Genomic DNA, 27,662 nt, shown 5'->3' on the forward strand with positions numbered 1-27,662 from the left:
AGGCCGTGGTCCAGCGGCCCCCGCCACATCAAGTCCCGGGGGAGGGGGTGTTGTCTCCCAGCCCTGAGGCCAAGCAGGAGGCCCAGAGCCCCTCGTGTCTTCTGTTGGTGCAGAGGACCTCGGCCACTGCTTAGCTAACCGGAAGACCCATCCCTCCCTCCCCGAATCCTTCAACCAGGCGAGATTTCCAGCAGGGACGGCGGGCGCGGGCGGCGACAAGCGTGTCCCCGCGCACGCACACAGCCCTGAGCACGTCAGTCCCACGCCGTCCTGCCGCCCTGAGCCCGGGCGCGCGCAGGCAATCACGCGTTCCCGCTCACGCCCGTGGGCACAGCATCCGCTGCGGGCCCCGGCTGGGGTGGGGGCGGTGCCTGAAAGGTCGGCACGCGGCTCGGGAGCTGGAAGCGGAGTCCGGCCGGACCGGGGCGGTGTCCCGGGAGGGCCCAGGGGGCGGAGCTCGCGGGCTGGGAGCGCTGGGTCGGGGCGGGTCTGCGCCGCCGCCGTCCGCGCCGCCCCGCCCTCGGCCCCGCCGCTCGCTCCGTTCCTCACGCTGCAGCCCCCGCTGTAGCCGCCGCGGAGCCCACTGCCAACGCTTCTGAGGTAGGTGCAGTGGAGAGGGGCCTGGGCTTTTCCTGCGCCCTGGGTAGCGGGCCGACCCCCGGGGAGCTGGGGAAGGAGACGGTGCGCGGAGCGGGCGAGGGCGAGGGGCCTAGGGCCCGGCCGGGGCGGGGAGCGGGAGCGGCCCGCGCGGGCCTGTCGGGTCAGCAGCGGGCAGTGCAGGCCGCGCGGGGCGGGCGGGCGGCGAGCCGGCCCGGGCGCAGGAGCGGGAGGCCAGACATCCCGAGGCGCCTGCGGCTGGGGACCAGAGCCAGCGGGGACCTGCGAGCGGAAGGGCACGGGCCGCCGCGTGGAGGCCCGGCCGGCCGCCGGTCTAGGTGACCTTCCTCGGAGGCGCCCTCTGGCCCTCGATCCCGCCAGCGCGGGTCGGGCAGGGGCCAGCCCGCCACCTACGTTCGCCGGGCCGGGCTCACGGACCTGTGCAAGCCATACTGTCGCCTCGATCGTGGTCCCGCGGTCCGGCCCTGCACGCCCTGTCGGGTCCACGCCCGGAGACGCTGGCCTCCAGCACAGTCCACGCGTGCCAGCGCCTTTCGGGAGGAACGGGAGGCTGACGGTCGAGTTAGGCCGCGGCGACCAGGGCCGGAGCTTGGACCTGGGTCGAAGGTTAGGCGTTGGAAAAGAGGTCCCGCGGGGAGCCCTGTGGTCTCCTTGGCCTTAGGAGAAATTCCTGTCTCATTCGATGGCTCATTCATTCACCGAATGTAGTGGTGGATTCAGGAAACTGGTTCCTAGTCCTTCGGATTTGAGGCTGACAGCATTAGTGACTTGTCCAAGGTCACATAGTGGGGAAGAAACCAAACCTCAGTTTTTTCATCTGTAGAATGGAGCAATCATCCCTCTTCTTCATTGGGTTTTTGGGAAGAATGAGTTGGTTAACTTCCACTGTGCGGAAAGGTGCATGATATGGAGAAGGCCTTGGAGGAAACCTTGAGCTTACCCTTGAGGCTTTTTGGCGGAACCTAGCCCAACCCCTGCAGACTGTTTTGTGCCACGTGGTGCTCTGGAAAGGGTTCAATAAAGGTAGCCCCTATTATTTTAAGCATTATTATTACACATTTGTGTGCCACGCATTGAGTAACTTTCAGGATAATTCATCGAAAAGCCTTTAAGTTTACAGACAGCCAAGGTCAGGCTGGAGCAGGAAGTTGAATGTGGCTGCAGACTTGGGCTGAGCCTAAGCGTGTTCCACCTGAGGCCTGGAGCTGCCGAACCGCCTCCCCTCTCCAGGGGAAATAGGGAAATGAGCTCCTCCTTTGCCTAAATATGCTGTTGGTAAGACCAGGGCACATTGCCCAGGGTCTGCCTTCTTTCCATCCCAGCTCTGAACTGAGTTCCTACAGGGTCAGACTTAAGCCTGATGCAGCTTTGTTTTCAGTGCTTGGAGTGGTACCACTTGGCAGTAGTAGGTACTTGAGAAGGGTCTCTGGGGGTAAATGTACTCTTACTTTTTATCCAAAGTAGACTCACCCTTTGGACAGAAGGATAGTTTTTTTTTTACCATTCCAACGTGTGACTGATAGTAGGTGCTCACTCAGTATCAATATTTGTGGGATTATTGAACGGTTATATATAGTGGCTGCAGGCCCAGCCCACAGTCCCTTGGTCATGGACATCCTCTTTGAGGGACACACATCTCATTCACTTCCAGAAGATAGCCTTGCCTAGCAGAGTCACAAATAATTAAGGAGCTACAGCAGTGTGTCCAACCCTAGAGTTGTGAGAGGCAAAACTGTTTCCTAATTTGAAATAATTGCTTTGAACATGTTATCCTCCTTCTGCGACTTTCCAAGTCCTTTGGGAAGCTTGTTGAACTGGCGTTTCTGGCTTGTAGGGGAGGGTGACATTGGTGAAGAGGATTCTCCTAAAGCCTGTGGGCCTGGTGCCTCTTCCCTCTCTGATGGTGAGTGGGCCAGAGGCTTCTGATGGAGTTGTCCTAAATAAAGTGCTTGACCCTGGGGTTGGAGGCTGTTCCCAGTTGATTACTTTATTTCTGCTATTCTGTAGGCATGGGCTGTTTGTAGATAAACAGAGGAGCTCAGGGGAGGACCAAGAGTAGGGAGTTGTCTGTGGGTCTCTGGCCCCATTGGATGCTAGGCAGATGTGGACAACCACCTCCAAGCTGGTGGTCATGGGGGATATTCACCCCTACCTTTGCTGGTAAGATGCTTCCAAAGTCCACTTTGCTGTCAATGGGGATTTCTGAAGGAGTGACATCTTTGGTAAGAGAGGCACATGTGCCTGAGAGTCAGCCCAAGCCTGCAGGCAGCCCCTCAGGGTGCTCAGAGCAGCCTTGGGCTCCACTCTGGTCGCCCCTCAGTTGCACTTGGGCACAAGCTTCCATTTCACTGCCTGCTCTCCCAGGGCTGAGGCTGAGTGGGAATCTTAGCTCTTTACCTGGAACTATGCTGGAAAGATCCTGGGGGAGCAGACTGAGCTCATGCAACACAGCTCTGACATGAGCCGCAGGGTCTAGTACAGGCCGAGTTACTTGCTCGTTCCTGTTTCTCTGCTGTAAGAGTGTGATAATGATCGTTTCAGCCATTCTTTACTGAGGGCCTGCTCAGCACCCTCCTGGCCGGTTGACATATGAACTATGATGTTGAATCCGCTGCCCTCCGAGCCCTGGGGGAGGAGTACTGTTGTGTCCATTTCGTGGGTCAGGAGGCTTGACACAGAGTGGTGAGATAACCGTCCCAAGGTTACACAGCTCAGTGGGAATGCGTTGGAATTCAGAGTCTGGTCTGGCCAGCCCCGAGTCCTGGTGCTTTCACTCTGCAGCTGCCGCTCCTAGGTGCCACTGAGCAGCTAATAGATTTGCTTGCCTTTTGAAAGGTGGACCTTGCTGTTCAGAGGGGAAGTGTTACTCTTTTACACACTGATCAGAGTGAGTGTGTACTGGGTGGGTGTAGGCCAGCCGTCAGTGCGCAGCAGTCAGTGGAGTCGCTCTGTTTATTGCAAGGGCAGTGGCTCAGGGCGTTTGCCAGGAGAAGGGTCAGTTTTTTCTTGGGATGAGGAGGGAGGCATTCTTCCAGGACCTGGCCGGACAGTATTCAGCTAAACAACGCCTCATTATGGTTGGGGAGGAGTCTGGACCCTGTGATTCAGGATGACCTTTTGGCAACCTGCCCAGCAGCTGTAATTATGATAGGAAACATATAAAGTGACAATCTTAAATAAATACTACCTGTGCCTGTTACGTGTTTTCTGGGTACCAGCTACTGTGTTGTTGTTTAGTTGTTTCTGTACTAAGTTGCTGCTGTACGAAGTGCTTTATACCAGCAGTCTCATTTAGTCCTTGAGAGGCTGCTGAGTCAAGTACTCTTACCCTGCACTGGAACTGAAGAGAAAGGAGATGCAGATAGGTTATGACCTGCCTAAGATCTCAGAATGAGAGAGTGGTGGTGGAGTAGAATTGGAACTCAGGTGTGCTGGACTCCCGAGTCTACCCGCCCAAGCACTGTCTGTTTTACCCCCACTGGGGCAAGCCAGGCAGCGAACCTCCTGCTCAGGCAGGAGCCCCAGGGGCTCCTGGGACCCAGACCTTGGCGTGCTGCCTGCCAGCCCAGGTCTCCTCCTCCTGATGGATGGGTGGGCAGGCAGGGTGTCCCTAAGTCAGCTACATTCTCTTGAGGCTTGTGGAAGGCTGTGCCGGTGGTGGCCCCGCTTCCAGGGTGTTTTAAAATAGAAGCAACGCCTGGAAAGCCTGGCTGCCCTCTGTGAGACACTCATGGAAGGGTGGGGGGAGGAGGACAGCTGCACTGAGAGCGCAGACCTCCCCGAGCCCGGGCATTGCTTTGCCAGCATCCTGGAGATCCAGTCAAAGCCATTCTCCTGGGCTGCCTCTTCTGGTGAGAAAGTGAGGGGTAGGGGTGTAGCGAGGCTCCTGATGGTGTTGGCCTCACGTGTTGGTTTTCAGAGCAGCTCTGGCCTCCTCGTTGAGAAGTTTCTTTTCCTGGTCCCCAGAGTTTGGAGGAGTTGCTTTTGCTCTAATCCCTGGCTGGTCTGATGCTCCTCTTACAGGCTGGCCCAGTTCTGCCATCACAGATTGCCTAGAATGGCGGTAGAAATAGCAGAGCTATGACTTCCCTGGTGGTCTACTGGCTAAGACTCTGTGCTCCCAATGCAGGGTGCCCGGGTTCGATCACTGGTCGGGAAACTAGATCTCACATGCTGCAACTAAAGATCTCCCATGCCGCAAGGAAGATCGAAGATCCTGAGTGCCACAACTAAGATCCAGAGCAGCCAAATAAATAAATATTAAAAAAAGGAAAAAGAAAGAGCAGAGCCCAAGGCTTTTGTACAAGTCTCCCTTCCTAAGGGGAACCAAAGATGGTGATGCTGATGGAGATGATTGTGTGTGGATTAAGGACCTGCGGGAATCAGATGTACAGTCCCATGGCGTAATTAAAGAAAGCATGATGAACGGATCATTTGCAAAGGTGTGGCCAGAGTATGGGGACCTGAGAGGGAGTGTGGGCCTCTGGGTCCTTTAGAACCAGGAGGGGGCCCTTTGGCAGGAGATGTGGCCTTGAGTAGAAGGAAGTCACTGCCCACCTGAGGCCCAACAGGGAGGGATGAAGTTGGGGGGATGAATACCCCAACTTCACTCTCCCATCTTCTGCTGGTACTCCCTATTGGCTGAGCCTACCTCACAGCCACATGATCAGTTCTTGGGGCACAGATTAGGATGGAGGAGGAAAGTGCATCTGGCGGGGCAAACAGAGAATATCTAGAATAGTGGCTTGTGGCCACACTACCATTTTACTACCATTTATCGAGTACTCACCGTGTGTCAGACAATTCTACGTGTTCTGTTTGCCTTACTCAATCCTTGCAACAATGGCAGTAGAAAGACTCTGTTAGCCCCATTTTAGAGATGAGCAAAATGAGACCCTAGGCGTACAAGTGGCTTGTCCAAAGTCACACAGCTGGAACCTCTTCCAGTCTCGTAGCCCCTTCCATTAGTCACTGTGCCCTGCTACCTGGGTACGCAGATGAGTGGAGAAATTCCATGGCAGGTGGCTCTTAATGTTTAGGTCCTAGTCCTCATATACCCTTGTCATTGAAAATACCGTCTCTTGACTCACTGGGTGTTACCTGTGTTCAGAAAACTTGCTCTCAGCTGTTCCTGCCTGAGCCCTTTGGACCCGTGGCCACCCTGCTCTCTGTATCGGCCGTTGCAGATCGGCCGTTGGCTCTCTGAGGGCATCAAGGCTCTGCTGCCTGGATCCTTCCAAGGGAGCTTCTGCGGAGAAAAGAGCATACTTCAAAGTGGGGAATTCTGGTGGGTGCTTGGTGTGGGGAGCCAGCCCACTCTTCTCCGTGGCATCTGAGGGCCGCCCTGCCTGTGTGATAAGCAGTGAAAGGCTGCCGATGGGGGAGGAGGCTTCTGAGTCAGTGCCTCAGGCGAGTCACGAACACTGACGTTAGGGAGCTCTGCCCTCCTCCTGCCTTCTGGGCAGGGTGGCCAAAGCTACAGCTGGTCACCTGAGGGTCGAATGTGCCCCCCACAGGCCTTACCTGTTAGCCCTGCCACCTCTGTGATTTGAATCCGTTCCTGGAACCAGTATAGACACTGAGAGAGCTTTTCCTTCTGGTACTTCTGCTGCAGCAGCCTTTTGCAGTGTGACTTGTGGCATCGTGAATGCTGCATGGCTTAATTTCAGACACATTTGTTAGGTTTTTAAATTTTCTGTTCCTAGCTTAGAAAAAAATTATCAAGTGCCCAGACAACTTAAGTGATTAAATAGAATCAAAAATGAAAATGCTATTTTCATCTCACTCCTTTCCTAAACCCCTTTTCCATTCTAGAAGCAGCTCCGAGGTAGCCCCAGTAAGTTTTCCTTCAGTCACGTGGAATTATACATATTCTATGACTTGCATTTTTCATTGACCTGTTAGTGGCTTTCTGTGGCACCATGTGGAAATCTCCCTCATTCTTTTTGATTACCACACGGTGTTCCTTAGTTTGTAAGCACTGTAGTTTTTATTCATTTGTTTCTCTGTTGGTGGACATTTAGGTTGCTTCTGGGTACTGTGTTAAAAATAACCCTGCAGTGGGCATCCTCTCGAGCATTGGGTGCGCTGCAAGTGTGTTCCTAGCAGTAGAATTGCCACTGGAATGACTGCATGTCCACTTGGGCGCTGCCAGCAATGGGCTCCTCGGGGGCTGTACTGTACTATACTCTCCTACTTGGCGAGAATGGGGGTGAGCATTTTCACCAGCAGTAGATACTGTCATTTATATTTGTGCGGATCTGTTGGTTGAATGAGCTTCCCAAACACAGATGTGTCAGTCTCTATAATGTGGCTCCTTGAAGCCCTTTGAATAAAGTCCATGCTTGGTTCTGAGGTTAGAAGTGGCAGTGCTGTCTTCTGAAGGCGCTTGGTTGGTCTCCTCAGCTTGAGTTCAGCATTCCTTAGGCCATTGTGAGGATGGGGCATGTTAGTTGTGGGTCTCCCAACATCCGTGGTGGGCTTGCTGGGTGGCTCAGCGGTGAAGAATCCACCTGCGAGGCAGGAAACACTGGTTCGATCCCTGGGTCAGGAAGATCTCCTGGAGCAGGACATGGCAACCCACTCCAGAATTCTTTAAAAAAAAAAAAAAAAAAAAAAAAATTTTATTTATTTATATTTTGGCTGTGCTGGCTCTTCGTTGCTGCATGGGCTTTCCTCTAGTTGCAGTGAGCGGGGGCGGCCCTGTAGTTGGGGGGCACAGGCTTTTCCGTGCAATGGCTGCTTGTTGTAGAGCACACATTCTGGGCGCACAGGCTTCAGTAGTCATGGCACTTGGGTTCAATAGCTGTGGTTCCTGAGCTCAAGAGCACAAGTTCAATAGTTGAGGCACACAAGCTTAGTTGCTCTGCAGCATGTGGGATTTTCCCAGATCAGGGACTGAACCCATGTCTCCTGTGTCTCCTACATTGGCAGGTGGATTCTTTACCACTGAGCCACCTGGGAAGCCCCCACTCCAGTGTTTTTGCCTGGAGAATCCCATAGATAGAAGAGCCTGGCGGGCTACAGTCCATGCGGTTGCAAAGACTTAGACATGACTTGGGTCCACCCCTGGCAGCCACCCCCACCCACCAGAAAAGCCCAGCGGAGGTGATGGAGCCCATGTCGCCCCCTGCAGAGTCCCTCTGAGCACTGCCTGCCCCCACCTGTGGCAGTGCTGCAGCTTCCCAGTGGAGGGAGCTCCTGCCTCCTGGTTACATTGTTCACTTAGTCCCTATTATCAGATACTGTTTCCTTTTTTTCTGCTGTAAAAATACTTTGATGCTTGCTGCACATTTACTCATTAAACAGACATTTATACTGAATACCTGCCATTTACTAGGCCTTGGCATGTTTGTACACATAGCCTTTTCCATATTTTGGATAAGTGTGCACATGCCAGGTCTGGGATGCTTTGAGTCCCGTGGTGTGGTCTGGGGGTAGGTGTGCATTTTGTAGGGGTAGTGGGGCACTGGGAGCAGAGAAGCTGTCACTGCCATGTAGCTCATGAGTCCCGGAGGGTATGTCCCCCCATGATGGAGGTTACATAGCTGTTATGCAGACCATGCTGGGCGATACACTATCTCTCCCCTCTGAGCTTCCAGTATGGGCTGGCTTTTCATTCCTCAGCTGGAGTGGAGCTTGCATAATCTGTTCAAGGTCAGCCAAGGAGTGTTGGGTAGGTAGGCTGGCAGGCAGTGGAGGGGAACCAGTGATTCCTATCTTCTGGTGTGACTTATTTGTCTTTCTCAAAGTCATCAGTGACTACAGGCAGGTCTGCTCAGCCTGACCTGGCCAATTCTTGCTTCCCACTTATCTTTGGGAACCAAGCTCCCAGGCTTCGCCTTGAAGCCATCACCCAGGTAGAGACCTGTGGTCTTGCCTTCCCCTTCTGATTTCCGTCTGTCCAAGGCTGGCTGCCTGCCCATGTCAGAATATCCTGTTTTATGCTCAGTCTCTGGAAGCTGAGCCTCTTTTAACAGTCTGTGTTTCACATGTACAACCATATATTCCTACTTCTGTATCCACTGCGGTGTGCTCACCACCAAGAATTTAGTTCCTATCTGTCACCATATAGTTGATCCTTCACCCTCGCCCCCCGCGCCCGCCCATCATCCTTTTCCCTTCTGGTAACCACTGCCTTGTGTTTGGGTTCATTTATTTTTGTCTCTTTTTTTTGCACTCCACATATGAGTGAACTCACAGGGGATTCAAAGAGGATATGTCCCTACAAGATGGAGGTTACATAAAAGTCTTCTCCGTCTGACTTATTTAATTTAGCATGATACCCTCAAGGTCCATCCATGTTGTCATAAATGGCCAGATTTCATCTTTTTTTTTTTTCCAATGGCTGAGTAGTAGTATGTCACGTGTGTGTGGATGCACACACAGACACATACATACACACACGTGCCACATCTTCAGTATCCATTCAGTTGCTGATGAGCTTGTAGGCTGTTTCCATTTCTTGGCTGTTGTAAGTAGTGCAGCGAGGAGGATAGGAGTGCATATGTCTTAACGGATTAGTGTTTTTGTATCCTTTGGATAAATACTGGAAGTAGAATTGCTGGATCATGTGATATTTCTAAGAATCTCCATACTGTTTTCCGCAGTGGCTGCGCCAGTTTACACCCTCACCAGCAGCACTTGATGGTTCCCTTTTCTGAAGACACTTGGACGGATGCTGCAGAGACGATGGGGAGTGGTCTGGAGCCGATCCAGGCGGCGGGAGGGGCCAGGACCAGGGTTCAGCCGGCGAGTCAGTGCAGGCAGGCTGTTAAGTGAGAAAGCAGGACGCTGAGTTCCCTCCCCCTCTAGTCCTGGCCTGAGAAAGCACGGGTGGCAATCATTATTTCTACAGTGAGATTGTTTTTGAAGCAGGTGCTGAGGACTGTGTTGGGTGCTGTTTGCCGCTGTAAGAAGGCTGAGCTCAAACAGGCGGAACTGCTTCAGTCCTGTCAGATAAGTGCAGCAAGAGACAAGAGGTAGGCAGAGAGGAAGACCGCAGGAAGAGCAGAAGGGGGAGCTACAGCCACACAGTTGTAGGGAGCCTTTGGCGAAGAGGGCGTCAGGGTCATGCCCTCCTTGGCGGTGTTGCCTCAGGCTGAGGAGCGGGTTTGGCTCCACTCAGCCCGTGGCTCCTGTGCACCCTCCCTGCCAGCTGCCGCGCTGGGGACGCAAGGAGAGCCTGGTTTTATGAGCGCTCACTCTGCCATCCCACCTCTCTTGTCCTGGATGGTAATCTCCTTAGTGGCCACTTTAGGGTGATTTTTGCTGTGGGTGGAGTGTGTTTTGACAGGTGGCTTTGCTTTTCAGTTTTGGGGATTAGGGATAAGCAAGGGCATTTGGGGAGCATTAAATGATGAGTGTTCTGCCTCTTTCCTGAGGGATGGACTGGTCCAGATGTGAAAGCCGCGTGTGCCTGGTGAGGTGGGTCCTGGAGCCAGGGGAGGGTACTTGGGAAGGCCCTGACCCCTGAGGTACAGGGGGTCTTAGCTGACCTGGAGATGTTGGTATGGACTGTTCTCTCTGTCACCCGGCTGGGGCTGAGTTTGTGGCCCAGGTGGGAAGGGGACAGCACTGAAGAGGGGTCCTCTGTCCACTGATAACTGTCAGTGCTGGTGTGTGTGCAGAACGTTTGGGGCCCTTTGCTGAGACATTCTGCACGTTTCCTTGGGGCTCTGTTACCTCAGCCTTCAATCCATGGTTGTTTCCTTCTCCTGGGAGGGGCCCAGGCCCATCTGTGGGCTAAAGCAGGGAGGGCCTGGTGGTTGGTTTCCTGGTCTGTCCCTGAGTGGGGGGTGGTGGGTGTGCCTACAGGGTTCGTTTGCGGTGAAAGGGGAACGGGTTGGGAGAGGAGAGTTCACAGACTTGGGAAAAAACCAGTGGAAGCCGCCTAAAATGGGTCTTCCCCCATGTTCTTTGTGCCCTGATCCTAATGTAAACTGAGTTGCCTTTGGTTCCAGCCTGATCATGTGCGAGAAATAACAACAGCAACAAAAATAGGATCACGTAAACAGCTTACTGGGCTGCTCTTCTCTGCTCTGATACAAAAGGGAGCTGGGACAGAGCTAGCAAAACCTGAAAAAAAGTAAACTAGGACTTGGACCACAGTTTTATCATTTAAATTGTGGAGGCTTACAGGTTTGTTTGTTTTTAAACATTATGATCGTTGATTCTGTGTGCTCCCTGCAGTGTCTTTGAAGTTAAGGCTTTGGTCAGGCTGAACTTGCACTTGTGATCCTGCTCCCCTGGGATCACTTGGACCACTTTTCATTGGTTTCCCACTGAACCAGGAACATGCCCTTTGGATGTTTATTTATGTGGGTACATTTGTATGTGACTTTACATGGGTGTATGCAGTTCCAGTTTGGTAATTTAGGTGTCCTGTATTTAAAATAGATACATCTTTGGGTTACTTGAAGTTTTGGGCAGTTGAGGCTAACAATTTTGGAGATGAAAAAGATGCAGAAGATAATGCTTTCTCCTGTTCCCCTCTCCTCCTGGGTGGAGCACGGGGTGTGTGCCGTCCAGATTAGAGTCTTAATTCTGGGTACATAATGTGTCAATGCGGAGGCTCCCAGCAACACAGCCTGGTCCTTAGGGTGAGGACTATTTGAAGTTCTTGCCTTCCTTGAACACTGAGGTGTTTAATAAATGCTTGTTGACTGACATAGTGATATGCATCAATCCCAAGTAGTACTTTGATAGTTTTAAAAATAAAGTCACATTGGCACTAAGTAGATGTTCGAATTAAATTTGGGAGGGATGTGTTTGCATTTCCTTCCATGGGAAAAAGTTGCCTAGTTAGGTAGGTAGGTTTTACTCTTTCCTCTGTGAGGAATATGATACTCTAAAAGTGGGTTCCCATAAAATACAAATGTTTTATGAAATGTTGAGTCCATTCTGACACATAGTAGGTACTCCATAAATGTTTGTTGAATGAATGAAATCAGAATTGTCTGGAAAATATGATACTCTGAAAAGCCCTGATTTCTATTCAGTGTATTTAATGTGCTAGCAGTCAATATTTTGTAAGGAGATAATGTCTTATTGGCAAGAGTCCTGCAGTTCAGTAAAGTAGCTGGCTCATGGGAGTGTGTCTTTGACAATCAATTCATTTAGCAAATACTGACTGACTCCTGCCATATTCTGGGCCTGTGCTTAATCCTGGGGATACCTAGGAGAAGAGGTATCCAAAGTCAGACTGGTCTGCTGTCACTAAAAACCTACTGGGTGTTTCCACCTCTGGCCTCACAAGAAGCAGGAAATGGCACTCACCTGGGGGAAAAAGGTACCTGGAAGTCAGTGCTGATGATTTTTATTGGTGGAAAATGAATATCTGTAATTTCCAGGGTGTTTATTATGGTGATTCTTTTATTATAGCAGAAGATGGCTGTGCCTCCCACGTATGCTGATCTTGGCAAATCTGCCAGGGATGTCTTCACCAAGGGCTATGGTGAGTGTTGCATGGAGTGGCCTTTCAGCTCAGAGACTGGGTTTGCTTGTTTGGTATTCTACCTGTCACAGTTTGAGAGAGCTGGGTCAGTCAGCTTTTAGAACCTTCATGTCAGGGAAAAAGGATAAGCCTTCTGTGGCTAGTCACACAGTTTTGGTTGTGCGCCCAGTCCAGGTAGGCTAGCAAATTGCTCAGACAAGTGGACCTTCCTGTTTCCTTTTCCAGGCGGGAGCAGGTCTGGGTGCCGCTGCGGTGGACTGCGGCTTCTAAATTTAGCCTGTCTTTAGGCTGGTGCTCACGCTGTCACACACCTTTTTCTCAGACTCCACTGGGACTGCAGGTGGGGCTGTGCCTGTTCTATCTGCCACTATTCCGTGGCAACCAGGCTCCATGGCAACCAAGCTCCACCCACAGAGGCAGGCAGCAGTGGAGACTGGTACCCTCTGCACTCGTGGCATTTTTAAGATTTCCTAAGGGAGGCAGAGATGCTGCTCTTGAGTTATTTAACCTATTAACAGTGACCATGTTCTTTCTTTAGGATTTGGCTTAATAAAACTTGATCTGAAAACAAAATCCGAAAATGGACTGGTAAGTTGTCTGGCCCACATGGAGTATGGATATTTATTGTAGATCAATAAATAATAAATAACTTCCATCTGAGTGGCAAACAAAGGAACTTTTCTGATTGTGGCAACTTGTGGTTGTCACATTTATTGCATCTTCTGTGGAATGGGTGGTCCAGAGGAACCAAGCTACTAGGTCCCCAATTCAGCATCTATTACTACTCATAGGAATATGAGGCAGGCCTCCGATTTATTTTTCCTTATGTATCTTATTTCAAAATTGACCTGTGTTCCATACCACATGATTATTAAAAAAAAAAAAATTAGTAGTTTCTTTTAGATTGTGCATGTGGTAATTGTCGGCAGGAAGAAGTTTTGGGTAGAATTACTGTGATGTCCGCTTTAGCTCAAAGCTTTTTCTCTGTGTGAGCCTGGAGACAGGCTGGAAGGAGGACAGGATGCCTTCCTGTCCAGACTGAAGAGTTGCAGGGGAGGAAGGAAGCTGTCTCCTGATATAGAATTCTCTGTAAGATTCCTTTAGTTAGCAGATTCCATCTTTACATAGTTGTTTAGTTGCAAAGTCGTGTCCAACTCGGCGACCCCATGGACTGTAGCCCACCAGGCTCCTCTGTCCTTGGGATTTCCTAGGCAAGAATACCAGAATAGGTTGCCATTTCCTTCTCCAGGGAATCTTTCCAATCCAAGGATAGAATTCGCATCTCCTATATTGGCAGGTGGATTCTTTACCACTGAGCCACTGGGGCAGCCTTTTTGACACTTTAAATATCTAATTGAATTATAGATGGAGCTTTGGCACCCACACATTCAGGGTCTCACCTCTTGCATAAAGGAAAGTGCAGTCCATTTAGGGGTGGAGTGATGCAGAATGAAGTGCTGGCATGCAGGCTGTGACTGTCTTCTTTAAAGGAATTTACGAGCTCAGGTTCAGCCAACACCGAGACCACCAAAGTGACGGGCAGCCTGGAAACCAAGTACAGATGGACTGAATATGGTCTGACGTTTACAGAGAAATGGAACACTGACAACACGCTGGGCACAGAGATTACTGTGGAAGATCAGGTAATGCTCACCTGTGGAAAGACGCAGTTTTATCAAGTGACATCTGCTGGTCTGTCTTGTGACTAAACCTGTTGGTGAATTTCTTTTCTGTTCAGCTTGCGCGTGGCCTGAAGCTGACCTTCGATTCATCCTTCTCACCAAACACTGGGTAAGAATTTCATGTTTTCTCCTTAAGGACACTTAGCAGTGTTTTATAGTAAGGTTCATTCTGTGCTGTTTGTTATTGTTTTCCTGGCCTCAGCTGAGGAGGCTGCAGGACTTCTGGTCCAGTGAAGCTCCATTCCTTGTGAGTGAGGCTGCTGGTAATGTTAAGTGGCCAAGGCTGTAGGGCAGTGTTTGGAAGCAGGGGCTAATGGGTCACTGTTGCCAGCCTCATTTTTTTCAGGCTGGAGAAGCCCTTTCCCCAGCTTCCTACTTAGGGACACTGAGAGTGTGTGGGCTTAATTGCAAGGTGGCTCCTGAGGCTGCGCTTTTCTGCTTCAGGCCCTCCAGCCACAGGCAGATTAGGCTTGCTGGTTATCGAGGACCTGGGTCTTCCCTGATGGCTCAGCAGGTAATGAGCTATCAGTGCTGCAGTGCAGGAGACACAGAAGATGCAGCTTCGCTCCCTGGATCAAGAAGATCCCCTGCAGGAGGAAAATGGCAGCCTATTCCAGTATTCTTGTCTGGAGAATCTCATGGACAGAGAAGCCTGGCGGGCTACGGTCCAGGAGATTGCAAAGAGTCGGACGTGATTTGGTGACTAAGCACGGCACAGCACGGGAGGCAAGAGGATGTGTTGGTCTGCCTCAGCTCCTGGAGCTTTTCACAGTGGCTGAGGGAGTTGTTCTCCTCCAGAACACACTCTTGTTTTTTTCCACTCAGCAGTTGGGTCTTTTAGATCTGGGAAGGTTGTTTTGCACACTGATGATAAGCCTCAAGGGCGTGTATTGAATTTCATTTCTTAGTTTTCTTAGTTTTTAAAAATTATGGTAAAATGCACATAAAATTTACCACCTCAACCGTCTTTTAGGTGTGTGGTTCAGTGGCATTCTGAATTCCATTTTTTGCCATTTCATGTTATTTTCTTCTCTCCTTCCTTTTTCTTCTTCCAATGAATATTTATTAGAGGGAGACTCTCCCGAGCTCAGACCCTGTGCAGGGTGACCACAAGGACTGGGCACACTGGGATCCTGCCTCTAGGTTGTAGTCTTTTTATAACTTGATTATGGGTGGTCTGAAGATTATTGGCCAGGAGCTGAATTTACCTTGTTCTCATCTCTACTGGAGTTTCTCCTGCAGGAGCATGGCCTTCCTGCTCGTCTGCTTCCACCCAGGCACCGTGATGGGAGAAGTTATCCAGAGAGTCACTGATAGCACGAGGGCTAGAGGACGTGCCCACGTGCTTGAATTTGCTGTTTAGGACTTCGCTTGCTGCCCTGAGGTGGCACACTTTGGGATTTGTAAAGGGTTTTCTCACTGCCTTTGGGGAGTTTGCAGAGACGTCTCTAGGACTTGCAGTAATATATACATAACCGAAAAGTTTTTTATTTGCATATTTAACTATTTTTATATTTAACATATATAAAAATGTTGCACAAATAGTGTACAGAATCCTCTTATATTCTTTACTTGCCTTCTCCTAATGTTAATATCTCATATAATTATCAGACCAGGAGATTTGTTAGCTAATCTTTTGTCCTTCTGATGTCTTTTTTCTCGTTCATGATCTAGTTCAGGATACTACATTGCTTTTAATTGCAAAGTCTCCTTTGTCTCTTCTAACCTGGGGCATAGTCTTTATCTTTTATGACTTTGTCACTTTGAAAACTTTGTAGAATCCTTCAGTTTGGATTTGTCTGATGTTTTCTCGTGGTTAAACGCAGGTTATGCATTTGTGACAACCACAGACATCATGTTGTGTTCTCTCCATCTTGGTGTATGACATCAGGAGGTATATGTTAATGTGCCTCCTTACTGGTGATGGTACTTGGGTCACTTGATTAAAGTGGTGTTTGCAGATTTAGCTGTAAAACTAATTTTTTTCTCTTTATAATTAACAAGTATCTTGTCTGGGAGATGCTCTGAGACCATGCAGATATTTTATTTTTTATACTTTGACTCAACAAGTATTAGCATCCATTAGTGATTCTGGCCTATAACAATTATGTTTGGCAAATGGTGATTTTCTGTTCCCATCATCCCTTCTACATTTATTGAGATTTTACTGTGAAGAAGAGTTCTTCCTTCACCACCTTTTATTTATTTGATCAGTTATTTGTATCAGTGTGGATTCTTAGACATTTATTTTACTGTACAGATTATAATCATTGCTATAATTTAGTTTCTCATGCTGTCCCAGGTATGGCCATTGGGCCTGCCTTCAAGTTGGCATCCTGTGTGCTTTTGACAAGCCTCTGTCATGAATACTTCTTCAGAAAGTGTCCTTGTCCTTTTCTAGTCCTGCTATCAGCCATTTCTCCAAGAAGCTTTGGTTCCTTTTATTGAGGAATGGTGTTTAGAAACCAAGACTGTGGGCACAAGATGTACTCATTGCTATTGGGTATTTGAGGAAGGTTTTGATGACTTGATGAAGATTGGAAGTGAAAGCTGTCTTTCCAAGTGTCTGAGGGGTACAGCCTGGGAAAGCATCCTGGCTTCCCTTAAGGAGCTAAACATCACCACAGCCAGATGAGGCTGCAGATGACCTCATCAGGACACTGGTACCTGCCACATGTAAAGCCAGCTCATTAACCACAGCTTAGAGTATACCTCTCCGGAGAAGGCAATGGCACCCCACTCCAGTACTCTTGCCTGGAAAATCCCATGGACAGAGGAGCCTGGTGGGCTGCAGTCCATGGGTTGCGGAGAGTCGGACACGACTGAGCGACTTCACTTTCACTTTTCACTTTCATGCATTGGAGAGGGAAATGGCAACCCACTCCAGTGTTCTTGCCTGGAGAATCCCAGGGACGGGGGAGCCTGGTGGCTGCCGTCTATGGGGTCGCACAGAGTCGGACACGACTGAAGTGACTTAGCAGCAGCAGCAGAGTATACCTCTCAGGTGCTTGTCAAATTAGCACCATTGTTTAAATAGGTTCAAAAGAATCCCAATAATATCTGAAAGGGGAAAAGCTCCAAAGGTGTGGAATGCTGCCTAGAGCCAAGCCTGGAGAGAAACCTTAGTCACCACCCCAGCAGTGCGCATTCCCTGGGGACCTGGTGCCTCTGGCCAGAATCCATGGAGGTGATCCGTGGGGGCACCTTGTAACTGTCCACTGTGGCTGGTCCACACCATTGGTCAGAGCCCCTGTCACAGGGGTTGTATTTGGTGTCAGCAGCAGCGTTTTCCCTGTGGTCAGAAGATGCCTGCTATTTCCATGTCTTGGTTTCTCCCTCTTTCTAAATGTCAGCCTCTGAGCAGCTGTTTTTTCCATCAGTTACCCTACCCTGTTTGGTGCCAGTTAGGTACATCGTCATAACCCAGGTTTCTTCCTCTAAAGAGCAGGCAGACCTAAACAGGTTTGTTTTCTTTTTTTCCTTTTGGCTACCCCGTGCAGCTTGCAAGATCTTAGTTCTTGACCAAGGATCGAACATGTTCCCCCTGCATTGGGAGCATGGAGTCTTAACCACTGGACCATCAGGGAAGTCCCTTAAGTTTTTCTTATTGAGAGAGAGAGAGTTTAGTTGTCACTCCTTTTCTTCAAAGCTTGCAAAAATGCACAGAAGCAACTTGAACAAAAGTTGCAAGTTTCATTGTCACTAGGGAAGGCGGTTAGTTTTATTTTCACCTGTGATCTCTGAAATTTTGACTCATTGAAACTTGGAGTGTTTAATCTTTACATTTTTTATTATTGAAAATTTCAAACATGCAAACGAATGCCAAAAAGTATATTATACCTTCATCATGTTTTCATCACTGAGCTTTTAATAATTATCATCCCATGGCCAGTCATGTTTAATTTATACATCCATAATCAATCCCTCTTACCCTCAGATTATTTTGAATAACAGATATCACACAATTTTATTTGTGTATATTTTAATATGTATCTTTAAATAAGATTCCTTTTGAAGAAAGCATAACCACGATATTACGTTGTGAAAATTAATCATAATTTCTTCATATTGTCTCTTGAGATTGAGCTGATTTCATGAAACTTTTTTATAGAATCAAAAATTGTCCATAGATAATTTTAAAGATTGGTTCATATGGCCCCTAAATCTTAGTTTTTAAGAATCTTGGTTTTTTTTTTTTCCCCTTGAGATTTATTTATTTAAAAGAGATCATTTGTTTTCTAGAATTACACATAAATTTTGCTGTTTATATTCTTTGGTGGTGTTTAACTTGTCCCCCTGTCCCCCACATTTCCTGTGGATTGCTAAGTCTAGAGGCTTCATCACATTTAGAGTCCATTGGGCGGGTGTGGTGCTGAAATATGCTTCAGGATGGGGAACACATGTATACCTGTGGTGGATTCATTTTGATATTTGGCAAAACTAATACAGTTATGTAAAGTTTAAAAAAAAAATAAAATTAAAAAAAAAATAAAATAAAATGTATATTATGAAATATGCTTCCATAAGGATGCACACAGAAGTTTGGTTTTCTCTTTGTATGTTAGTGCCATTCATGATCTACTCAAGGGGTTACAAATTGGTGATATTTCTACCTTTATCTTTCCTTCATTTTTTTTAGCTGGAATATTTCAGTAAAGAAAAACTTCTCATCAACTCTGGTTATCTTGCCATATAGTTAGTATAGGAAAGGTGGGATACATGTTTGGTGCCTTTTTTATTAACTGTTTTCAAAACACATTGGTCCACTAGTCTCTAAAGATGACCAATGTGTATGTGTCTTGAGGTCATAGGTTGAAACATTTGATACACTTCAATCCATTGCTCATACTGTCCCATGTTTGAAGCCCTTGGGAGCCTCTTCACGTTAGTTCTCAAGTCCTTTTGCTCCAACATCGAGTTCTTTGATAGCTTCGATGGGTGCTTCAAGCTCATCCTGCACCTTTCCTGCCTCAACCTGTAATCTGCAGTTTTCTGAGGAGTGTTGGTTCCTTTTAGGAGGGAATGGTATTTAGGGCCCACAGTCTGGGTGCTGGAGGTAAAGCTTTAATCTCAGTATGAATGAAGTTGGGGTGGACAGGGCTATGTGGTTCTTGATCCTTGAAGCATACCTGCTTTCTCCTGTCGTCTCCACTGGAAGTGTTCTTGCTGTGGAAGATGTTCATTTTGCAATTGAATGACAGAAACTATCAGGTGGAAATAGTCAATTTTATTGGATAGATATGATCTTGTCTCTAATGCTGATTTTTGGTAAAAGGCATGATGATAATGTATTTGCAGGTGACACAACTCACCTGCACTTCCTGAGAAATGTTGGGTCTTGTGAAATAGGGAAGGGAGGCACTGATCTGGTCATACGTGCAAATCTGGGGTCTTGTCCAGACTACAAAGGCTTTCTGGCCCCTTATGACTGCAGGAACCCAGGTTCTACCTCTCTACCTGATTCTCTGAAATCTATACTCATTGGAGTAGCATGGATACTGAATTAAAAGCCGCCTGTTGAATTTACTTGGAAGGGATCTAGTATTTGTTTCTTTATTTACTAAGTGAGCCACACAGTAAAAGCTGCTGTTTAGGGACTTCCCTGGTGATCCAATCAATGGTTAGGACTTGGTGCACTCACTGCTGGCCCCCAGGTTCAGTCCCTGGCTGGGGAACTAAGATCCCACAGCGTGTGGGATGTGACCAAAAAAGAAAATCGTTGAAAAGGAGCTGCTGTTTAGATAGCTAGCTTCATGACAGATTTTTTTTTCCCCCAGCAGAAGTGGAAAATAGCAAAGATGTGTCTGTTTCATAATTACATGGTGGCGCTCTACCTAATGAATGCCTGTGTAGGTCACTACATTAAGCATAGGGAGATGCTAGTAAAAATCACTTAGTGTTTCTTTTACAAGCCTGTGTTCTCACTTCATTAAGGTGGCTTTTCTGCATTATTTTGGATTTTGGTTGAAGAGAGGTTGCAACAGCTGCTTAAGGAGATCTGGTGCCCTGACTTTGCCTTCCTACCCCCTTATTCAAATAGGGATTAGTTTTTTAAAATGTGTATTTCTAGCGTGGTTGTCATGAAATGAGTTAACTTCTGGTTTTAATATGATTTCTTTTCCTCCAGGAAAAAAAATGCTAAAATCAAGACAGGGTACAAGCGGGAACATATCAACCTGGGCTGCGATGTGGATTTTGACATAGCCGGTCCTTCCATTCGGGGCGCTCTGGTGCTGGGTTATGAAGGCTGGCTGGCTGGCTACCAGATGAATTTTGAGACTGCAAAGTCTCGAGTGACTCAGAGCAACTTTGCAGTTGGCTACAAGACCGATGAGTTCCAGCTTCACACTAACGTGTAAGTGTACATGAGTGTGTGCAGTCTGGGGATTGTTGTTCATGATTTTTTTCTAAGCGCAATTTTTAATCACTATGAGGTGAGTTTGTTGGAATCAGATGAGCCAAATGGCCTGCTAGTGTTTTTCTTGTTTCTCACTTACCCATTTCCTGAGGTGATGTAGGTTCTTCCTATTCTGTGGAGAGTAAAATGTTGTCCCTGGTGCACACAGAAAGACTGATCAGTTATGGCAAGAGCGTGATGTCAGTCCACAGGAGCATCCCTTCCCTGCAGCCTTACGGACACTGGAAGTCCTTTCATTTTAGTTAATAGGATGGGGGTGGGGAGTTGTAGCCCTCTCTCTCTCTCTGTATACTGCCTGAGAACCAGCTTGCTCTACTGAATGGAATGTTGGCATGGAAGACAAATTAGGAGATGATTGTCTCAGTTAAATACTGTCTTCTCTGCATGGAAGTCCATTTAAAAGTTTATTAACTGGACAGTATTGTGAAGGGAAGAGAAAATTACAGGGTAGGTTAGAGAGGACCCTTTGTAATTAAACTTGAGGGTTGAAGTAGAGTACTGATTTAGATCGAAGGGAAACAAAAATTTCATCCATGATATCTCTGTAGATCCAGTGGTATAAGTAGATGAGTGGTGGTGTCTGGGCTCTTCCTGTACTTATACCACTTATAAGTACTTATACCACTCTGTAGATGAGTGGTATAAGTTGGTTACAACTTTACCAGATTTCTTTCTTTCCACTAGAGGTCACTAAAGAAGTGACTTAAAATTTACAGACAAGTAAATGGTATTTGTGTCTAAACTAGTAACATTTCTATTAATAAAAAATTTGAGTATTTTTATAATAAATTAACATAAAGATGTATATTAGTATAAAAAATTAATAAAATGTGAGTCTTTTAAAACTAAAACGTCAAAGGAAAACTATAGAGATGGACAGCCCAGTGGTTGAGAGGGGAACAGGGAGGGTGTTATACAAAGCGGTGCACAGGGGAGTTTGATTGTGGGACTGTTCTATATCCTGGCCACACAAGTTTGTCTGTAAAAACTCACAGAAGTGTATACTCAAAAAAGGTAAAGAAAAAAATGTAAATTTAAAAAAGATAACATGCAGGACAGTCATAGGAAAAATATCACAGGCATAGAAGTATTTTTTAATTGAGAATTTTGGCTGATTCGCAAAGTGCTTCCTTGGTCTGGAATTGGGAGATTGTACAGTTCTAGGAAGAACAATGACTGTTAGCTATTTTTCTTCTCTGAGCCTCAAGGCTTTCAATAAGTGGACATGGTTCATTTTTGGAACTGACATGGAAACAGCTGACACAGCTAGTTTGGGTTGCCCTGGTCTTGCAGAGGCCCCGATGTGTAACAGATATTCTGTGTGCTTCATACAGATGAATTCTGTGCAGCGAGTTCCCTCTGTCTATGGTTTTAAGAGTTCAGTACAGGAAGGCAGTGTTGCTGGTTTTAGAATGCATTGAGAAATCTAACATTTAAACACATTTAAGCCCAAGAAAATTTCCCTCTTTGCATTATACCACAGTCACTGCAGAATCTATTGTGTTTGACAAGCTGCTGTTTTATAGCATACTGACTTTCTGAAGAAGTTAGATTCCCTATGAATCAGGTGGTGTCTGGGTTCTTCCTGTACTTTTTGGAATCACAGTGTCTGACTGGCTGAATGTCAGGGGAGAACGTAAGAACTTAGAATGTGTTCTGTGAGCATCTACTTTAGGGGAGTGTATTAGTGAAGAGCAGAGTTTGTAATGAAACAGCAACAATTTTTTTGTTGGGTTAGTGAGTTCTAGGCTCTTTGCTGGATTCCAAAGTATATGGACTCTGCCTTAACAGTTTCCAGTGCTGTTTCCACTGGAGACACCCAAAATGATGGAGCAGAACTTTGACATTGTATTTTTATATTAAAAATGTCAGGGAGGGGAAGAGGGTATTCCTAGAGGCTGCAAAGAGAGGAAGCAGTTTGGCCTGCTGGGTTTCATTCCATGTTTGAAAGACAGAAACATTTTATAATATGGCAAGTTGCTCCTTTTCAGGGCTCACCACGACTGTAGGTGTGGCAGCATGGGTCACCAGTATGCATGGGCCAACGGGCCTCAATTATAGGTTAAGTTCTTTTGTAATTGCTGTTCCTCCTACTGGCCGTGCACCCTCAGCAGTGGGTGCAGCAGCTGCTGCTAAGCACTGGCTATAGGCTGCCTTCTGAGGAGTATGAATGGTCTGGACTTTCTTAAGATTTCTGGCTTTGTTCTTGATTTCTATGTTTATAATACAGCATTTCATAAATGCAATAACTTTAGCAGCTGAAGGAAGAAATCACTCAGAATTCACAATCCCATTGCCCTAGTCACCCTTTTTATTTTAAAGAATATTTTGGAAGCAAACTTCAAGTTCCATGCAGCCCGAGTAGTCGACTGAGCTGCCTTGCATGTTCCCAGTGATGTCTGAGATAGCTTTTACCTTCTGTGAACCTTCCTAACCCTGGTGTCTGTGCCATTCCTATCAGGCTTCCTGTAATTTGGTGCCTGTTTTGTGATCAGTTCAGACCATTTACAACATTCCCATCCTCTGTTAAGACTTGGTTGGCTTTGCCCAGCTCAGCCCCCCTTGCTAAGCTGCTTGGTATCTGTGCTGTGCTTATTTGCAGAAATGATGGAACAGAGTTTGGTGGCTCCATTTATCAGAAGGTGAACAAGAAGTTGGAGACTGCTGTTAATCTGGCCTGGACCGCAGGAAATAGCAACACTCGCTTCGGAATAGCAGCCAAGTACCAGATTGACCCTGATGCCTGCTTCTCGGTGGGTGCCTGTGGAATCATGCATTGCTGAGACCCCACGTGATCCCTTAGTTGGAATCCTCTTGGGCTGATGGAGTTCCATGCTTCAGATGGTGATTTTTCTCACTGTGAAAGGGTTTACCATGAGTAAAACAATGAGAGTAATAGTACTTAGTGTACTTCCTGTGGGTGCCAAACACTGTATGGAGCCTATTACATGTGAATTACTGTATTTAGTTCTTATACCACCCACTTGAGATAGGTGCCATCCATGTTTTCACAAATGAGGAACTGAAAGCTCAGAGCAGCTGAGTGACTTCCCCAAGCGCAGGCAGTTGGTAAGTGCTGGGGTTTGTGTTTGACCCAGAGTGCCTTGCTATGGAGCCTCCTTCTCTAACCAGTCCCTAGTCCATGCTGCAGACTGTAAACTTTGAACCCAAGGTTTTAAATGTTCCTTTCCCCCTCACTTTTCATTCTCTTGCCCTGCTCCTGTACTGCATATTAAGAAATCAGGTCCTCGTATTGACTGATTGGCCTCTTATCTTGCAGACCTCTGTAGCATAGCTCATGGACCCTTGGGTTGCTGCAGTTTTTGCATTAAATCTTGTTGAGCTCATCTCTGTTGTCACAGGGCACTGCCAGCTGTAGCCCTTTTGGGGTGAAATGAGGAAATCTCATGTTGCAGGATGCTTTCTGGGCTGGCTGTGTAATTTGCAGTCTCCTGAGATAGGAACTGAATTTGGCTTCTTTAAGTTTAGGCACTTTAAAACAAAGGAAAAGGGGCCGTGTTATTTGGATGGCATGGGCAAAATGGAACAGCTAGATGGGGCACTGCCTGCCTGGAGGCCTTCCTTCCTCTTTTCTTCTGTGGGAGATGCCAGGTCTAAAAACAGCATGTGAGCGGGAAAACACACATCCTGGTAGCTCTTGCTTTCGCCAGGACTCGATGTTCTCACAGCCTGAGCTTGCTCTGCTGACCTCTCATTTCCCAGAATGGGGTCAGGGAGAGGCCCAGATTTCCCTACAACTCAGGCAGGAGAATAAGGGGAAAATTATTATTGACTCACTTGCTTTATTGATTATTAATCAGCACTCACTAAGTATAAGATTTAAGTCATTCTTCAGGAATTCTTTTGCTCCAAATATTCAGGCTTGTCTGTGCTGAATTTCCTTCATGTCATTATGGTTTTTGTTTCTGTTTTTCATGAAGAGAAAATTCAAACAATGTTCTGCCACTTAACAAAAGCTCCATAACCTCATCAGATATTTGCTCTGTATTTCCTTATCCCAACAAGTAGATCTTGAAGAACTCTTCTATACAAGAAAGTCTTTTAGGTCTCTGGCCATAAGTGAAGGTGTTCTCACCTGCTGTAACTTAAGAATACAGATATACTCAGTATAAATGGAGTTGGGTCACATACCATAAGGAATCAAATGTAAATAATAACTTCCCTTTAATTTAAAATTGTGTTATCTCTTTGTGTTACTTTCTGAGACCTAGTTCCTAAACTTAATATATTTCATATTGAATTTAATGAATCCTGTGAACAAAGAGGTCATTAAAAAATAGAATTTGATACTGAAATCCAGAGTTGGTTGGTTAAAAAGCTCTTATTCAGTTCGGAGACGGTAACATGAAGTATTTAACATTTTCACTCTTACCTTTTCCTTGACTAGGCTAAAGTGAACAACTCCAGCCTGATAGGATTAGGATATACTCAGACCCTAAAGCCAGGTATGTATTGGTGAGATTAGCTGTCTTAAAATGTGGTGCTGGTTTTTCTGCTTTAGGTTAATTGCTTATAAATAACTGTAGAGAACATTGTAAATGTGTATATCACATTTTATAGTTGAATGTTTATAAAGGAGTGCTGTCATTATAAAACATTTGGAGAACAGGAGAGGTGATAAGTAGGAGAAAAAAGGCCAAGGCTAACATATATTACATTTTTAGTTATTTTCTTCCATTCTTTGTCCCAGTGTATACCTAATACTTGATACTTATTTCCAGCAAGTTCGTAAAACCAGCCTATCGATCATCCTCATTGTAAAACTGGTTTGCAGGTTTCTTCTGCAAAGTTAGCTAGGCCAGTCCATCGAATTAATGTTACAGCTGTAGGAAATAATACCACCTTGGGGTTAGTTTGGTTAAATTGGGGCTTTGAATTCTGGAGATCTAAGATTACATGATGGCAGAATCAAGCTATTCTAGAGAAAATAGCATTTAGTTGTGTGTGTGTGTGTGTGTGTATGTATGTATCCATTGCTGTGAGTGGGAGTGTAAGACCTTGGAGTCTGATTCATGGCTAGGGTTTTGTTTCAGGGGGCTTTTGCTAAAGAAGTTTACTGCATGGTGCTGACTATAGCACGGATATTGAGAGGATAAAGGAAAGCAGAGTCCCTTAAGTGGCTTTGGGTGAGCTGTGGAAGAATCATTATTGCTTTATCAGCTCATCCTAGGCTGCCTAGTCATTAGTCAGATGGTGTTGAGTAACAGGGATTGAAGGGCCCTGTGGTTTTTCTCCTGCTGATCACACATGGCTGGAACAGGTTTTGAACCTGATGTGGTGTCTCCAGTGTGCTGCAGTGACCCTCCTAAGCTAACCTTTCTTCTCCTTTCTTTTCTACCTCTCTCTTCCTTTCCTCTCCCTGATTTCTCCTGCAGGTATCAAACTGACACTGTCGGCTCTGCTGGATGGCAAGAATGTCAACGCTGGTGGCCACAAGCTTGGTCTAGGACTGGAGTTTCAAGCATAAATGAATATTGTACAATCGTTTAATTTTAAACTATTTTGCAGCATAGCTACCTTCAGAATTTAGTGTACCTTTTAATGTTGTATGTCTGGGATGCAAGTATTGCTAAATACCATGTTAGACTTCCAGGTTAAAGATGATTCAGCTTTAGGGTGTTACCCTTTCAGAGGTACAGAAGAAACCCAATTTCAAAAAAGGTCCTTTCAGCTGTAGACTTGGTGGGGAGCTTGCTGGCCCCATTAGAGATGTCAGGTTTCTTTTTTACCTAGAAATGGCTGCAAGTGGAAGCTGATAATTTGCAGGCACTTTGTAAATTCCTATTGAGTAACTGAATGAAATTGTAACTTCCTGAGAATTGAACCTTGGTTTCCTCCCCTAATTGATTGAGGAGAGGCTCTTTGTTTGATGGTGTGTACAAACTTATCTGAAAGGGACTTTTTTAGGCAGGGACTTTTTCCACCTCCATCCATCACCTCTTTTACACAAAAAGTAGTCTGCAGGGTGTGGTAGCTGTTTCTTTTGTGCCATTTTCGGGTGGAGAAGTTGTGATGAAGCCAATAATTCAGGACTTAATTCCCTCTCACGTTGTGTTTTTTTTGCCCTTGCACCAGAGTATGAAATAGCTTCTAAGAGCCCCAGCTGCAAGCTGGGAAGAGTCTCTGTGACTGTAATCACATGGTGACAACACTCAGAATCTAAATTGGACTTCTGTTGTATTCTTGCCACTAAAGTTTATTTTTTAGCAGTTTAATGGGTACATTTTAGAGTTCCATTTTGTGTGCAATTAGATTCTCCCCTTCAAATGCTGTAATTAACATCACTTAAAATAAAACTTGAATAAAATATTGAAACCTTATCCTTTTTTGGTTGTCTTTATTAATAAAAGTGTAAATAAACAGGGCATATGTTTGTCATGTTTTTCAGCTTCTTGCTGTGGTTATGTGTGTGTGATATTTTTAGTTTTCTATTGCTGCATAACAAATCACCACAAATTTAGTGGCTTAAAACAATACTTACTTATTTCACAGGTCTGTTGGTCAGAAGTCCAAGCACTAGGTACCTGGGCTCTCTTAAGATTCTCACAGTGGTGAAATTAGGATGTCAGGCAAACTGTGTCTTCATCTTAGGCTTGGGGTCTTCTTCTAGGCACATATGGTTGTAGCAGAATTCAGTTTCCTTTAATTGTAAGACAGTGGTTTCTACTGATATTTCTTTGCCGGCCATCAGCTAGGGGCTGCTTCAGCAAACACAGACCATCTGCATTCCTTGCCACATGGTCTTCTCCATTTTGAAAGCTGGAACAGCTGGAACAGAAAAATTTCACCAGCAAATCCTTGCCACACTTCTTATTTCCTCCAGAAGAACCCAAACACCTAATTCTCAAATTTTATTTTTAAAATTAAGATATAATTGGCATATAACATTATGTTAGTTTCAGGTGTACAACAAATGATTTGATATTTGTATGGATTGTGAAATAGTCACCATACCTGGATGTCCAGTTAACATCCATTACTTGTACAGAATTGTTTTTTGCTTGTGATTTTTTTTTTTTTAATGTTTTTATTTTATTTATTTATTGGACACGTAGCATGTGGGATCTTAGTTCCCCAACCAGGGATCAAACCCATGCCCCCTCCATTGGGAGTTCAGAGTCTTAACCACTGGACCACCAGGGAAGTCCCTGATGAGAAGTTTTAAGACCATTAATTATGGTCGCTGTGCTGTACATTACATCCCCATAACTATTTTATAGTGTCCTAATCCTTTCAAGGACTCACCTGATTAAATCATGTCCACTGAGGATAGTCTCCCATTAAAGTCAACTGTCCACATAGCATAGCCTAATCACAGGAGTGCTAGCTCACATTCACCTGTCCCTCCCAAAGGCAGGGGATCATATAAAGGTATGGATCACTGGGGATGGATTCTGCCATATGTATTTAAAAATAACTTGTGGACTTCAAGCATTTACAAAACATGAATAGAATAGTAGCTCTGCAT

The 27,662-nt window shown here is 46.3% G+C and overlaps 1 protein-coding gene across 3 annotated transcripts; it reads left to right on the plus strand.

Moving 5' to 3' along the window:
- The first annotated feature begins 447 nt into the window (after positions 1 to 447).
- On the plus strand, positions 448 to 26,514 carry VDAC1 (voltage dependent anion channel 1). Of its 3 annotated transcripts, none has more exons than XM_006042813.3 (9): positions 448 to 600; positions 12,001 to 12,073; positions 12,612 to 12,661; positions 13,564 to 13,716; positions 13,812 to 13,864; positions 19,883 to 20,110; positions 22,776 to 22,926; positions 24,582 to 24,639; positions 25,570 to 26,514. In XM_006042813.3, the coding sequence occupies exons 2-9, from the start codon at positions 12,007 to 12,009 to the stop codon at positions 25,659 to 25,661; spliced, it is 852 nt and encodes a 283-aa protein (XP_006042875.1). In that variant the 5' UTR covers positions 448 to 600; positions 12,001 to 12,006; the 3' UTR covers positions 25,662 to 26,514. The 3 variants fall into 3 exon arrangements, with proteins under 3 accessions (XP_006042875.1, XP_006042874.1, XP_044803594.1); XM_006042812.4 differs by having other exon boundaries at positions 524 to 600; positions 12,004 to 12,073; XM_044947659.1 differs by lacking the exon at positions 448 to 600 and adding an exon at positions 9,488 to 9,599.
- Positions 26,515 to 27,662: the final 1,148 nt, after the last annotated feature.

Source organism: Bubalus bubalis, chromosome 9, assembly GCF_019923935.1.
Source record: "Bubalus bubalis isolate 160015118507 breed Murrah chromosome 9, NDDB_SH_1, whole genome shotgun sequence".
In the NCBI taxonomy this organism is placed as follows: domain Eukaryota; kingdom Metazoa; phylum Chordata; class Mammalia; order Artiodactyla; family Bovidae; genus Bubalus; species Bubalus bubalis.